The sequence below is a fragment of the Cimex lectularius genome, unplaced genomic scaffold (genome assembly GCF_000648675.2).
Source record: "Cimex lectularius strain Harlan isolate CLEC.00 unplaced genomic scaffold, Clec_2.1 scaffold301, whole genome shotgun sequence".
Classification (NCBI taxonomy): domain Eukaryota; kingdom Metazoa; phylum Arthropoda; class Insecta; order Hemiptera; family Cimicidae; genus Cimex; species Cimex lectularius.
In genome coordinates, this window is record NW_019392845.1 from 251,393 (window position 1) to 267,673 (window position 16,281).

Consider the following 16,281-nt stretch of genomic DNA (forward strand, 5'->3'; position numbering starts at 1 on the left):
TTTTTTTTATATACTATAACGTTTTTTGCGCGGATCTCTTACTGAGCAAATTTGTGTGAATAATTAATAATGAATTCACGAGTGTGAATAAAGACTAATGCCTCAAACTCAAATAATTCGTTTTTTTTTTTTTTTTTTTTTTTTTTTTTTTTAAGGAAACATCGAGGCCTGCTCCAAGTATAACAAAATAGTAAATTTTTAAAACTTCATTAAAATAAAAAAATGACCAGTGTAACTGCGACTCCTTGTCATTTACAATTCCAAAAAGATGTGATTCCGATAGAGGAGCGAAAGGTCCTTCCACTTCATTTCGTGTCTCAGGCTGCTTTCCCGATGGCTCCGGTTGGGGGATTAGATTATCCTTGACCCATCCTTATTAAAAAATAATATTATAAAATACATATTTCTTTTATATAAAATATTAAGTTATTTTTTTTAATTATTATTATTATGAGTTGAATAATGTGTAATAATTAAGTCGATCCCTTAGAAAATTTCTTAGCACTAACATTAACACGAATTTAACATTTTAGGAATAAATGAAATGGGTGTAATTAAACTGAAGTAAAAGAATCGTTAGCGGGAATAAAATACAGAAATTTTATGTATTTACAATACTTACCTCAATGTCTTATTTTATTTAAAAAAAAGCTCTATTTTATTTTAACCTGTATACTTATGTTAGTTTAAAGCTTCTAAATGTGAAAATGTTATTGTTTTCAGGTCTAATTGGAGGGTCGGGCCGAATGATAGGGGAGCGACTGAGCTCCTCGGGGACTAGGCTGGACTCCTGCAGCCCTCTTGGCCTTGCTAAATCTAGCACAGAGAGCCTTAAACCGAGACCGCTCAAATCTGTATCCAAGCAAAGCCTCCTAGACATCTTCAGCTCCAAGCTGGGAGTCTCCAGAAGGACTCCCCATCAGGTTACTGGCTATTTTTATTTATCAAAACTTTAACAATTGGTCCGTAACAGGAAACGAGAAAAGAGAGCCAAAACTGTTTTTATAACGCCTGTAGCATAACATGATTTTCAATCGGTTGATACTAGTCAAAACAGGCAAATTAAAAACTCCATTCTAAATTACGCGCCGTCAGTAAATTAACAAAGAGTCTCCTGACTAATCAATTGAGAGCGGAGGCAGGGAACCGACGAGATTGGGTTAACTCTCTCCTCCGGAGGGGAATGGGGCAATGCGATTAGTCGTTAATTACTTTTTTCTTGCTCTGAGAACTGGAAACTCTGCGGTACGAGAAAGCGTTCAAGGCGGGATTAGGTCGGCTTTAGAACCCTGCTGAGGTTGAAAGTAGCTGTACACTCCAAAATGAAGGAGCGATTTCTTATATGGACATAATATAAATTAATTATCTCCAAATGAGTATGGGTTGAATATTTGTCGTTTAGCAAATCCACTCATGCTAATAAAAGTTTTAGTTTTTTTCAACGAAAATCAATACTAATATAACAACTGAAAAAAATACAATTAATAGAAACGATAAACGATGGAGTGAGTGTGTTGTTCAATCCTTTTTAAAAAGATAGTTCCTACTCACAATAAAGGACCGTTGTTTTTGCTAAGGTTTTAATAGTTTCTAACGTTAGCAAAAAAAAGTATCTTATTTATAGATAGGTTGCTAGTTAAAAGAATAAAAAATTAACTTTAAACGAATCAACAGTAGGACTCCGCCACCCCACCACAAATGAATCATTAGGTTTCCGTTGTTTCCCATACATTGGTGAATTATCGGAAAAAGTTAGTAATATTTTTAAACAAGAAGGTTTTAGAATAGCTTTCAGAAGTACGGGTTCACTTAAAAACATCCTCTCAAAACCTAAAGACAAGGTAGACAACTTGGCAAAAAGCGGGTTTACCAACTCAATTGTAATATTAAGTATACAGGTCAATGCGGTAGAGAAATAAAAACGAGAGTAAAAGAACATTTGCCTAAATCGAGCAAATTTTTGGAATTTAAAGACCATCTAAAAGAAACAAAACATAATTTCAATTCAAATTTAAATACAACAGTGTTGCATAGTTTCAACAAAGGGAGAGAACTAGATTGGTTTGAGAAATTTGAAATTAAAAAATGTAAAATTGAACGTGGTGATAAATGCATTAATAATATAACAGATTTTGATCTATCTCCCATTTTAAATAAGTACATAAATAATATTAAACGTCCAAGTAATTAAATTAATTATTTTAAATGTTATTATTTTTCTAACAATTTAATAATATTAGTTCACTAATTTCGTGGTCCGCTTGACCAATTAAATCATTACAATTAATAAAAGTTTCTAGTTGAGATGAAAAAAAGTTAATGGCACGAGCGGGATTGGAACCCACGATCTTCGGCTAGATACGCCGCTGCTCTACCACTTGAGCTATCGTGACCTCGATCCACTCGGACATCAAAACTCAAAACTTCGAGTCATCGAAAACTCATAAGGTGGGGTTGAGATGAGAAGTTGATGTGCGAGTGGATCAAGGTCACGATAGCTCAAGTGGTAGGGCAACGGCGTATCTAGCCGAAGATCGTAGGTTCGAATGCCGCTCGTGCCATTAACTTTTTTTCATCTCAACTAAAAACCTTAATTAATAATAATATTAAGGTATCATTCTAATTTTCTATCTTTTATCTTTAACGACTAATTTATAATTAATTTCTTACAGTATTTACTATTATAATATTTATTTGTGTTATAATTTTTCGCACGTTCAAATTGAGCGCCATTAAAAAAACCAGCTGCTAATTGGAACATTGCGTTGGCGGGGGTATCAGCTGATTCACTTTTGCAGTTCATGTCGAGATACGTGGTTGTAGAAATCCTTGAACCTGATGATGAGCTAAGGGCGTGAAATCCTGTCGTTGCAAAACAACTTGCTGTGAGTAGGAACTATCTTTTTAAAAAGGATTAAAATACAATTAGTATTTAGTTATTTATTTATTTGATATTTATAAATACGAATATTATATTAAGTAATTATTTTCATATATGCTGAATTTGTCGTTGGAGTTACTTCTAGGAGAGGTTGCTAGCGACACACTCCTTCACACTTCGTCAATTTTCACTCAATGGGAAGGTCTCGGGTTCACATTCACTTCAACCGTCTTGGAGGATTTTCTGGTCGGGTTGTCAGTGATAACTGTCGAACCAGTAGTATTTAATTAAAAAATAGAAATTCTTTGGACAAAGAAGAATGATGGTACGTTATATACGTTCAAAATCAAATTACATTGTCTCTGTCTCCATCAAGGAAATTAAGCAGTACTGTTCCATTGTTTTTTACTATTGGTGATGATCATCCAATGTCATGATGATCAGCCCCAAGTGAATAGATATAACACCGTTTGTTTTGAAACGAACTCAGCCTGACTTTTATTTCCCCCATTGGCCTGATCCAGCTTCTCTTTAATGTCGATTGTTGGCCTTGGTAAACTACTTTCTTTATACTTATTGGGAAAAACATCGAACTACGCAAAAAAATGGAGACGAAAAATAGTCATCTTGCGCTTGTCTATTGGGAAAACCTTTCTTTCTGGACGAAAGTGATTAATTTTGACAATTAATGAATATTAACTTCTGACGAGAAGTCAAGCTAAGAGATTGCATATTATTGTATTAATTAATAAATTGTTATATTTTTATATTAGACATAATTTCCACGTACATAATATAAATATCAATGTAGTGTTTTTAACCTCGTAGGAACCTTGTCGCAAAATCCTCATCGTTGTTGGTGATAACAATAATCTAAATGTTAAACATGTTTCTTCTAATTGATTTCCATCCAATTTCGGCTTTATACAAAACGTTTATTACTCTCTTCAATCTCTTGTTCCATTACCACATTAGTCTGTAATTGCAGATAAAAGCTAATTAATGAGTTCAATTACAGTTGAATCGTTTTAAATTCTCTTCTTTCAAAAATAAGTGCTTTCACTTTACAATATTATTTTCGAGCTTTTTTCGCAACGCAACAATTTTTTTTATATCTTATTTTGTGAGATTTCTAGACGAGGTCTGCGGGGAGACGAACAGGTCATTTGGTCGTTTTTGCCTGATCTGCTTGTCCTCGCTGGTTTTTGCCATTTTTGTCAAGCCGAGTTCTGCTTTTGTAAAAATTGAAAGGTGTAATAAAAATAATCTTACCTGTAGTTAGGTCGTATCTGACCATTCTTGCTTGCACCGTTTGTTTTGCAACCTGTTTTGGTCTGTCCAACAAGTTCCGACATTTCGCCATCTTCATTGGTTTGACAGGATTATAAATAGGATGAAGCAAGACACCGATCCGAAGGTACTTTTATTTTAATTCTTACACATTTTACTTTCTTACATTTTCTACTGATGAATGATGAAAAGAATGGTGATGTTAGTAATTCGTGTATGTATTGTTCGGTTAGGTGTATTGATTTTTAGTCTGTCCATCAAGTTTTATATCAATTTATTATTCCCAGTTTATTTCTGTTTGGCGGTTTTTGTTAACAAGTCTGATGCCATTGATTTTCTGGTTATGTCGAATGCATGGAGTTTCTTATCTATTTTTATTCGTACGTGCCTTAACAAATATAACACCGACACCATCCTTTCAATTTTCACAAATGTACAAGCCTTATCTGCATAAAAATAACACATAAATCCACCACTGAAGATGCAAATGAGGAAAGGCTTGACGGGCCAAACCATCCAAGGCAGAAACGATTGGAAACGACCGAACTGCTAATCTTATTTCTTCACAGATGTTAGATGTATTAGTTTATGTATGCATCACTAATGCTATGTGTAATATTATTAAAACATTAAAACACTCTTTATCGAATTTTTAAATATTTAATGATTTTCATAAATTTTTTAATAGTTCTATAATTGTAACATTTACCATCACCAGTTAGTCAAAATGTTGATTGATTCTTAGAAAATCCTTTTCGACAAAATGAATTGTAATTTCATTGTATTTAAATATAGTCGTTATAACACCGTAGAAATCAAGAAATTCGGCAGAAAACCCGGTTGAATCGTCGTGTAATTGAAAATAACGAATTAACATCAGCATTCGGCTTAAGGGCTGCATGTATGTATATCATTCGAGATTAATTTCCTTGACAGGTCGAGATTGGGCGTTTGTCGGAGAATTAGAACCAACGGAAGAGCTGATACAACAATATATCACATCCGGGAAACCTCGTAAATTCCGCGCAGCAGGTGCTATTTTAAATTCCCACGGGAATATACGTGTCAACTTTTGCCCCTGGATATAATTTAATTTATATTTATGACACAATTTGTATTAAAAACAGGGTTATCTTTTAAGATATTGTAATGACAATAAAACTACAAGTACTCATCTAACTCTATTTCATTTCTAACAATTAAACTTCTGTGCATGTTACCTTAGACGGAGGAGATTTAGACAAATGCTTTTTTTGTGCTAAAAACATAACAAGCTATCTGCTTACCTTTTAATGACTGACTGTATTTCATAAATTTGCAATCTGTCTCATAGCACAATTTTAATGACTGTGCTTTATAGTCTGACTGCTGCTTGGTTAGCCCCAGATATGGCTTGTACTGGCTGCAAATTACTGAAGAAATAATTTTCTTTGCACGATAGTTAATTCAAAACCAAATGATTTACAAAGAGTATTTTGGAGTTGATGATGGATCTACGAGGCAAAGAACTCAACCTGAACCGGCATTGGGTACGTCTTCCCTCGCGGGTTTGTTGAATTACTCAAACGCTTATCGGCATCTGCGCCATCTTCAACTGTACTTCAACTTCACTGTACATTGTGTAAAATCTTCATTTTCGCTAAAACTCGGTACTCTGTTCCTCACCCTATGACGGTTCGGAAAAGTATTTTACTTGACGTTATTATCAAGCACAACATTTATGGTGTACAAACTTTTATTCCGGATGCATGGTGAATTAACCGTCGAGAGGAACCTGAATGAAAAACTGGATAAACACTAACAAATAGGCTTTTTCTCAAATCACCTGAACACTGAAGTTGATATGACCTCGTAGTTGAAAAAAAAAGTTTTTTTTAATACTTACATACATCTATTCCACTTTTAATACAAAATTGTTTTTAAAAAGCACGTAACAATCTTGTTACAAGATGTCCACTCAGTTAAACATGAGGAGGCGAAACAAGACGAAAAATGCGTTTATCTCTCCAAGAAGACGACTAGACTGATTCATTGCCAAGTTCTACTGCTATTTTAATTAATCATTAAAACTCTGAAAATTTGCTGGTTCAAGATCCTCTTGAAAAAGCGGGTAATAATATTACGGAGCCATTGCGCTCTTATTCGGAGTTCATCCCTGGCTAACGGCGCTGGCTTAGAACTTCAGTGTTAATTTAATTATGACACATAAAACTTTATGTAAAGTTGACTAAAAACAAGAAAAAATAACTCTCCTAATGAAGAATGAGATGAACTAGTTTTATTTTAATTTTTTGGCACAAGTTTTTTATTATAAGTACATTTTAACCAGGTTGGGCTTAACTCGTCATAATTTTTTTTTTTAAATGACATAACTTACACCAATTAAAAAGTATAAAAATCTCGTTAAATAATAGAATGAAATTTCTACCATTTTTTAAAATATTTGTTTTTAAATATTTGTGATCATCAAAATTCAAATTATTAAATACGTTCTAATTAATAGATTGTTCTGAAGTGAATCATTTGAGATCTCTTTTATCCTGTACTTTCAGTACACCGATGAGTTCTAGCTCATCAAGAAATTTGATTTGTAGGCCTGGTTTCAGTGGTCGAATTTTTTGAAATTTCTTCTACTGTTATGTTCCAAAACACTTCCTCCTACGGGCAAATGTGTCGCCACAGTTTGTTAGTTGGTGTCTCCTCTGCTTCTTTGCAGAATTTGCACATGCCGAGTTGGCTATAACAATCTTCTTCAGAAGTCTATTTAATCTGCAGTGTTCTATTAAGTATCATGCAAGTATCCGAAGTTTTTCCTGCTTCCTTTGATTCATTCTGTTTTTTTCTTTTCTTCCAAAATTTTCTAAAAAGTTCTTGGATTGTTTATGTACAATGGGTAAATTCCACTGTTTCCTCAGTTGCGATTTGTCGTTTTGTCTAAGATACTCATTTATAGTGTGAATACAGAAGGGCTCAGGATCTATCAGCGGCATAGCCACTTTCCATGCAAGGGCGTCCGCTCTCTCGTTGCCCTCAATTCCCACATGTCCTGGGACCCAAAAGAGGATGACTTTTACGCAAATGTAATCTACTTAGTTTAGCAATTCAGCACCAACTGATGAATGATGAATTTTGAACTTGCATTGAACAAGTTCAAGCATCACCTGCTTAGCTATATGGTATGATAGATATATTCTAGTTTTTGTACCCTTTGTTCAAGTTAAAATGGGTACATCTTTCAATTGGAATGACTTCAGCGTCGATACGGGTGTATTTTCCCATGGGTTCTGAGTATTTGTCAACTACCCCCTAACTTTCCTCCGTTCTAGATCCGTCAATGTACCTGCAGATGGTGCAGTTCTCAAAGGAGAGGTTTGTCTTCTTCTAAATTTGTTTAGAAATTTTGTTTGAACCCAAAATCCTGTTCATGTCTCTTGGGGCTATGAGTATCGGATGTTACTTCATTAGGCTGTTATTATCTCTCCATTTTACTTTTATGTTTCTCATTGATAATATTAATACTAATTTACTGCGCTGTCCTCATTATCATATGGTGGAGAGCGTTAATCCCAGTATTATCTCCGTACCAGCTGTGGGATATGTGCATAATGGTAATTGCGTTACTTCGCTAATTTAGTTTCATTCCTTTACATTTGTTTCTCCTATCACCCAGGACTTTACAGTGGATTAGTTTGATTCCAAATTGATAGACAAAAGTGACTATCAAGCTTTATCCAGGAAACGGATGTTAAATAATAAAATCTAAACTGCTGGTAATATGTTTATTTGTTTTAGCGACCAAAAAGACTAAGTTGCCTTTCGACGCGATTTCTTGCCTGATACACTCCACATCTCCTATTCATAAAAACTTTAACTGCAAATAAGCCGGCTGATACATTTTGTATAGGAATTGCCTAGAGATAAGCCTTTAAGCCTGTTCCACGATATTTATTTGACGATAGGCATCATTTTCCTGTCTCTAGGGTGCAATTCAGGAAACGTTACCGTGCAGATAACACATTCAGGCGAGTGATCTCATCTCTAGATGGCACGTGAAGCACTAAGAGATAAGCGATACAACGGAGATGACACAAGTTCGGTTTAAAGGCTAATGATAAATCTCGATTTGCTCGTCAACTACGTTATGTCAAATAAATAAATAATTAAACTGCCTCACCAGCAGAGACCTGCGACGGGCTGTCAGGGAAAGAATTAAATCAACGCACACGGCTTCGAATCCTCATTTCAATTGCAAACCACGCGTGTTGAAATTATAGCAGGGGGCTGAGAGTTAATGTCACATGCCACTACGAATCCAATTCCCTATGCGTTACGCGCAGATTTTCCTCTTCCGCGATGTTCCATTCGCAGTAAAATTCAATTGGCCCTTAAAAATGAAACGCTCACTGTCGATCTACCTAATTACGAATTCAGTCTCTTACTTCCTTTCCTGGATATTGTTTCGGAATAAATTTAACAAATGGATAGTAGTATAAATAAAATGTGTACATATTTTCTAACATTAGCTTTGGCACCTAAAGAATATCGAGAATGGCATAATTAAACCTAAAATTTTGAGTAAATGATTTTTTTTATGTTCCGTTAATTGCATATTTCAAAAGTGATTTCTTAAACAATTCACTGCTCTCATTATGTCAAGTTATAGTACTATTCTAATGATCTAAAAAATAGCTAAAGAAACATTATTTATTAGCTTTCAATTAATTAAGGTTTTTGGTTGAGATAAGAAAGTCAGTGTCACGAGCGAGATTCGAACCCACGACCTTCGGCTAGATACGCCGCTACTCTACCACTTGAGCTATCGCGACTTCGATCCGCTCGGACACTAACTTCCTATCTCAACCCCACCTTTTTTTTTAATTTTCCCTCCTTTTCGCCATTTTTCAAATGCGGATCGAAGTCGCGGTAGCTCAAGTCGTAGAGTAGCGGCGTATCTAGCCGAAGGTCGTGGGTTCGAATCCTCCTCGTGACAATGGCTTTTTTATTTCAACCAAAATCTTGAATAATTAATATTAATTGGTCAAGCGGACCACGAAAACTAGTGAATTATTTATTAGTATTGCCCACACTCTATCACATAAGGTACTCTGAATATCAACAAAATTTATTGCATTAAGCGTGAAATTATAACAGTAAAAACAGAGAAATATATTTGCATCTTCAGCGCCATTAAAATTTAGTTTGCTAAAGAACATGTGAACCATGAATCAACGTGATAAAATCATTATAAAACAACTTTTCAAACACCCATAAAATTCAAACAGCCCATATAGAAACAAAATAAACATGTAGCTTTAAAAAATTATTAAATAAAATAAAAGTATAAACTTTTGCGAAATGTTAATACACAAGAAATTGATCGGATGGGTTGTTTCGAATCATGTAGATCTATCTACATCACTGTGCGGCCTTCAGGGTTGGATCTGGGAAATAAGTAGGTTAAGGCAAAACAGCAGATCCATCACAAGCCGAATGCCAGATCAAGGCAGCGTAAATACAGAGAAGTTCATTATCCCATAGACGTCAACAAGAAAATATTATAATTTATTCTATTGAAATTAGAATTAGGTTTGGTCTTAGATTAAAAAGTGAAAGTTTTATTCATTTGAATATGAGGTAAATATAAAAATCCAACCACATTATTTTATATAATCTTTTTACAGTACATTACAACTACATAAGGTAACAAGTAACAATCAGAAGAAAACAGTTAATAAAATTATAAACAATATTAGAGAAACTACTATTTGACTGTATTGTGAGACACAATGTTAACTGTTTAATTAAGGCTAGTATCATTAGCACCGTCACTGCCACTGGATGGGAGACCTTGGGGGTGTCAGTAGAAGAGAGTCAATAAGATTTCAGTAGAGTGAGGAGTTGTTGAACGTTTGGAGTGGAAAATGTTGGGGTGGTGGTTTGAGGGTGGGATGTGATGTCAGCTGTGCACATCTGACGAAGTATGCGAGCCAAAACTCTACCGTGAGAAACACCAGCAAGAAGGAGATAGTTTAAGGAAGACGCTGATCTTTGACTGAAAGTACGGTCAGTTAGGTAACTGGGAAGGTTGAGGACAGGCAGTATGTAGAGGGAAGTAGGTCCTTGAGGAAAAAACAGCAATCTTTGGCGCCAAACGTGATTGAAAGGCAGGGCCACATCAAGAAAATCCCCTGAACAATACTGTCTCATGTGAGGTTGAACGAAGGCCTTTGGGGAATTTATTATTAGGAGGATTCACTTTAAAAAAAAACCATGCCTTTTTGAAACAATCCAAAGAGACATGTACTTTGCAAATCAAATAATGTGTGAGTGTATGGGGTTTGAGGATAACACAGTTGACGAATTATTTCCAGGATATAAAAAAATAGGTTATTCTTAGGACGGAATCAAATAGGTAGGTAATGAATATTATGGATATTTTGGCAAGGCGTTTCAGAATTTTAAGGATGGAGCTTTGTAAGATTTGAGGTGGCTTATAGCTTCTTCATTCTGACGGATGAAACGGTGGACATTATGATAGACACGATCTCGACGGTTCTCCACTCCGCACCCCCACAGGTGGTGTTCGTATTATAGTCGCCATGGGGTGGGAAATAAGGACATAAAGTCTAAAAAAGGTAAATTGTCGCTTAAAAACGATTATTATTACTTAGAGGGCAATACATCTCGGTAATTTTTGTCGACGGGAGAGGAGGAGAGGTTAATTGCAGAGATACAAAGGATTTTTATTTTTTCACAAAAAAAGTTTAATTTATTGTTAAAATTAACATTTGTTTCCAATGTTTCATGAAATTAATTAAACATATAAAATAAAAAGTAAATGACTTACAATTTGATGTGAGGTAAAATCTCAAGTAACCTTTTGAGCCCTTTCAAATTAAATACTCAAAATAAAATCGTTCTTAATATTTATACAATGAATATTTTCAAATAGTCGATCAAACACCTTCCAAAATCTTTTGACTCACAAATTTAAATATTTTCTACTTATTACAACTAATTACAGTTCAACAACGATCCACTCAAAGCCCGAGCAAAATGGCAACTGATGATCCTTCCCCTCTTTCCTAAAGCCTCCAGCTGACCCATCCACGACGAATCGTATTTGGAGGTTTCCTTATTCGTTTGAAATTTGGAACTTTTAATTGTGATGGGCCACCATCACAAGTTAGGAATTAGGAAAGGGTTAGGATGCTATTAAACCAAGAGTCCGAGAAGAAAGGTAGTTACTCTTTATTTATCTATAAAGTAATCATAGCATGTCGTTCAGAAAAACATAGTAAACAAATAATAAAAAAGTATAAAATAATGTTATATAAGTTAATATTACAACATATAATGTAAACATAACTGCACGATATATATAATATGTGCAACATAACATATAATTGTATATGTAAAGGATATATATGAAATAATTATTCACTGGTCCGTACAAGACAGTCTTGATCTTTATGCTCTTTGAAGACATCTATGCATTTTTGTAATCGTTTTTCCTTCTAAATAAGAAGATAATCCACTCGGAGTTGACTTTTTTATCTCAACCAAAACCTTAATTAATTGAAAAGAGTTTATTTGGTCAAGCGGACCACGAAAACTAGAGAATTTAATAAGTTAACCTGAAGTTTCACTAAGGCTCTCCGTGGCCATTTCATATGTCGCCGAGAACCAAATAGATTACACGACATTTGAAAAATGGCAAAAAGGAGGGAAAATTCAAAAGGTGGGGTTGAGATGGGAATTTGGTGTCCGAGTGGATCGAATTCGCGATAGGTCGTGGTAGAGCAGCGGCATATTTAGCCGAAGGTCGTGGGTTCGAATCTCGCTCGTGACCCTGACTTTTTTAACTCAACCAAAACCGTAATTAATTGAAAATAATTTAGAAAAAAGTTCAATAATCTGATACGCACAATTGGGAGAGATGCGAATTGTCTGTTACTCCATGCGATTTGGCAGAAAAGTGTAATTCGATTTTGTAACTTCAAATAGCTTTTTTTAAAATGAAATTGTTAGATTAAATTAATCTCTATTATACATTTTGGATATAACTAGTGCTTTTAATATTATATTTTTTTATTCCAAAACAAACAGGGATGGAGGCAATTAGACAGACAACTCTGATTTATATTATTTATGTACTTATTTTTTATTTTTCTTAGAAAATTAATTTAATTAACATTTGCATATCAGCAGACCCTCGATATTTTCTTTCATACTTCAGTACTCGTTTGTAATTTTATAATTGTAATTTACTTTTCCAGTTTGCTTATCTATTGTAGATGTTTCATTAGCTGTTGGTGTTTTAATTCAAACAATTAAAAGTAAACTCTGGCAAAATAATGCAGTTATACAACAAATGATAAATCCGGAAACGAAAAATTAGGTGTGAAAAGTAAAGGGATAAAAACCCGAAATTAGACAGGTTGTGTTTTGTAAACGAAGCCGGATTTTACCACCAATGGAAGATGAAGGACACAATAGAATGGGCTAAGATATGCTTAGTAAAATTGTTGCCGAGCAGGACATTGAGCGAGAAAGTCAGTTTGTAGAGATGGTAATAAGAATTTATGTGAAATTAGTGGAGAGAGCTTAATAGTCTTATGACGGAAAACCCGAGTTTTGAGGAACGAGAGGGCCAAAAAATAAAAAGATAGGTGAAGAACTAATGAGGAAGTTGAAGGGAAGCAATTTTAGGATCCAGGGCCTGTCCGGTAAGAGGTTATAAAATTGGACGGAACCAGTCCCTTCTAGTGGAGTTTGTTAAGCAGTCGGATGCTAAAACTGTTTTAAGAAGTTAAAAGAGACAGGACAAAGATTTTAAAAAATTATTTTGAAAGATGGCTTATTGAACTTTAATTAAAAAACCAAAACAAAGGTATTAAATTCGATAAAAAAAATTATTTAGATCTATTAAGGAGAGTTAAGAGAGAGTAGTGATAATTTATTACACCTTTCAAAAAATGGGCATAAGAAAACGGAAGTGCAAAAGAAACGGCAAAAACCTGTTCAATAGAAGAAGAAAATGTAAATGAAGAAGAAGAAAAAGAAGGAGGAAAAGAAAAATAAGAAGGTGGAGGAAGAAAAGAAAAAAAGGAGGAGGATTAAAAGAAAAAGCATCACGTTTATAAATAAAAGTCACTGTCACGAGCGGGATTCGAACCCACGATCTTCGGCTAGGTACGCCGCTGCTCTATCACTTGAGCTATCGCGACTTCGATCACTCGAACTTTTGAATTCCCCTCCTTTTTGCCATTTTTCAAATGACGTGTAATCTTTTTGATTCTCGGCAATGAAATGGCCACGGAGAGCTTTTAGTGAAGATATACTTCATTTAACTTATTAAATTCACTAGTTTTCGTGGTCCGCTTGACCAATTAATATCTCTCAATTAATTAAGGTATCTAGTTGAGATAAAAAGTAGTTCATTTGTCGCCGAGAATCAAATAGATTACACGACATTTGTAAAATGGCAAAATTCACGACAGCTCAAGTGGTAGAGCAGCGGCGTATCTAGCCGAAGATCGTTGGTTCGAATCCCGCTCGTGCCATTGACTTTTTTTTTCAACTAAAAATCTTAATTAATTGTAATATATTAATTGGTCAAGCGGACCACGAAATTAGTGAATTATGTTTAATTTTAAGAAAATTTACACAGCACAGTTCAGCAGACGGTCTTCAATCCATGATNTGTGTAGTTTAATCGAATTAGAAAAGTATATAATTTCTTAGCCCATGCTGATTGGTGAGTTAGTCTTTAAATTTAGGGAAAATATTATTTATTGTATAATTACGCTTTTCGGTGTTTGTCTTTACTTGTTTTGTTCCATATTAAAATGAATTGAAATCAGGGAGAATGAGTAAATTAATACAGCAGACGTTTTAATAAATTTATTGAATGATAAAAAATAAACATTTTCTTTTTTCATGCCTGTTTGAGCAGCACACTGGAGGAAAAAGGCGATCAGAAATGCAAGGCTCGTGCGCCGACCCCATTTGTTATATCAGAATGAGGCTGGCTCTCACCGTCGTATCAGCCATTTCCACCAGATTTGCCGTTCATCGACAAAAGTGACCAATAAGGGTTTTCGACTGTTGCAGAGGTATTTGTCGAGATGGAGGGACTCAATGTCTGCAGCAAGCGGTGGTTGCGTGACGAGGGGAGTTTGCTCGGAGATGGACTTGTCAAGGAGAGGTGCCCCTCCTCCTTGTCGGGCTCTTAGGCACAAGGTGACCACACCGGCTCCCACTGCCCAGAATCAGCCGCACAGTTTCAGCTTGGTTTTCGATCCAGCTGGACGACTCTGCTACTACTGGTCTATGGTCGTCTCGATAGCCTTTTTGTACAATTTTTGGGTCATTATTTACCGTTTCGCGTTCCAAGAGATAAATCGTAAGTGCCAACCGGACTGCGGAAATACCACGTTTGTATGATTTATGCCCATTTTGTTTCAGGTGACTCGATTTTGGTATGGTTTTGTTTGGATTACTTCGCCGACTTCCTGTACCTGGTGGATATACTGTTTCATTTCCGTACGGGGTATCTGGAGGACGGAGTACTTCAAACGGATTCCGGGAAGCTAAGGACTTATTACATGAACTCGACTACGTTCTATATTGATTGCCTATGCCTTCTCCCACTGGACTGCTTGTACCTCTCGATCGGATTCAACTCAATACTGCGCTCGTTCCGTTTGGTGAAAATATATAGGTTTTGGGCTTTTATGGATCGGACTGAACGCCACACGAATTACCCAAACCTTTTCAGATCTACGAGCCTAATCCATTATCTTTTAGTTATATTTCATTGGAACGGTTGTTTGTACAGGATCATTTATAAAAATAACGGGTTTGGTTCGAAAAATTGGGTGTTTGGTGATAGTGATACAGCGGATGTTGTGAATCAATACCTTCAGAGTTATTATTGGTGCACTCTAGCTCTGACGACTATAGGAGATCTTCCGAGGCCGAGGAGTAAAGGAGAGTACGTTTTCGTCATCTTGCAGTTGCTTTTTGGACTACTGCTCTTCGCCACTGTTCTCGGCCATGTCGCCAACATAGTGACAAGTGTTTCTGCAGCGAGGAAGGAGTTTCAAGGTGAGCTTAAAGCCCTAATAATAAATCACAATTCAAATCATTTACACTTGATCAGATCGATACATGATTGAACCCTATGTTGCTTTACGGCCGTACCTTCAGAGTCGTAGTACGGGAAATCCATAGGGTCTAAACTTTCTTAATCTTTGAGATGACTCGATCAAAGGGAAAATGATAAACGACGTCTACCAAAGAGTCCGGTGTCCTTCGAGCAAATCAATTATAAATTATTTTCCCTCTCTTCGCAATACTAGGTGCTGGCTGACACACTAACAAACGATTTCCTCCTTATAGCGTTTACTCGGCCATTATCAAATAATTGCTTTTGGAAATTTGAACTCGACCCGGCAAGAAATTTAAGGTCAGTCAGACAGATTAGTAACCAACCCGAACGAACAAAATATCACCCAGGGTTACCTAATATTGTACACTTACCTTAACACTTCGGCTTAACAATAAAACAATCAAACATACACATTATTTTAAATCCGTAAAGGATAATATTTATGCATAAATAGAAAACTCTTGCAAAATTAAATAAAAACAACACAAACTCTAATTGTCTACAAAAACGTACTATTAAATGAAAATAATTGGCTGCTCCCTCTCTCTTTTACGAAATTCAATTAATACCACCAACATTGCTTTACTCTTGGAAAACCTCTTCCAACAATTGAACTCACGTCATGAACAGCAACTACTGAAGATTCAGACAGCTGAAAATACGAAATACTTCCAATAATTAAAGGTTTTGGATTTTAACACTCGCCCTTTCAAAAATATGTCAATTTTTATAGCATATATTTCACGGCATACCAAAAACATTATTAAATTTACAGTTAATATAATTGAGTTGTCCATATTCAATACGCTTCAATATATCTATGTAATTGAGTGGTCCGAAACGAAATATCTACAAAAGGAACCCAAAAATGGCGTAGTCAACATAAAACGGGAACGCGGAGGCAAATGCATGACTAAACAGGGACATAAAACAA

General features: G+C 35.3%; 1 protein-coding gene across 4 annotated transcripts in view; it reads left to right on the forward strand.

Moving 5' to 3' along the window:
* Positions 1-16,281, forward strand: part of LOC106664675 (cyclic nucleotide-gated cation channel alpha-3) — a 177,540-nt gene that overhangs the window by 92,175 nt on the left and 69,084 nt on the right. For all 4 annotated transcript variants that reach the window (XM_024228652.1, XM_024228655.1, XM_024228653.1 and 1 more), the window contains exons 3-5: positions 724-923; positions 14,288-14,579; positions 14,642-15,283. In XM_024228652.1, coding sequence (XP_024084420.1) covers positions 724-923; positions 14,288-14,579; positions 14,642-15,283 — 1,134 coding nt within the window. The remainder of the gene's footprint in view (positions 1-723; positions 924-14,287; positions 14,580-14,641; positions 15,284-16,281) is intronic.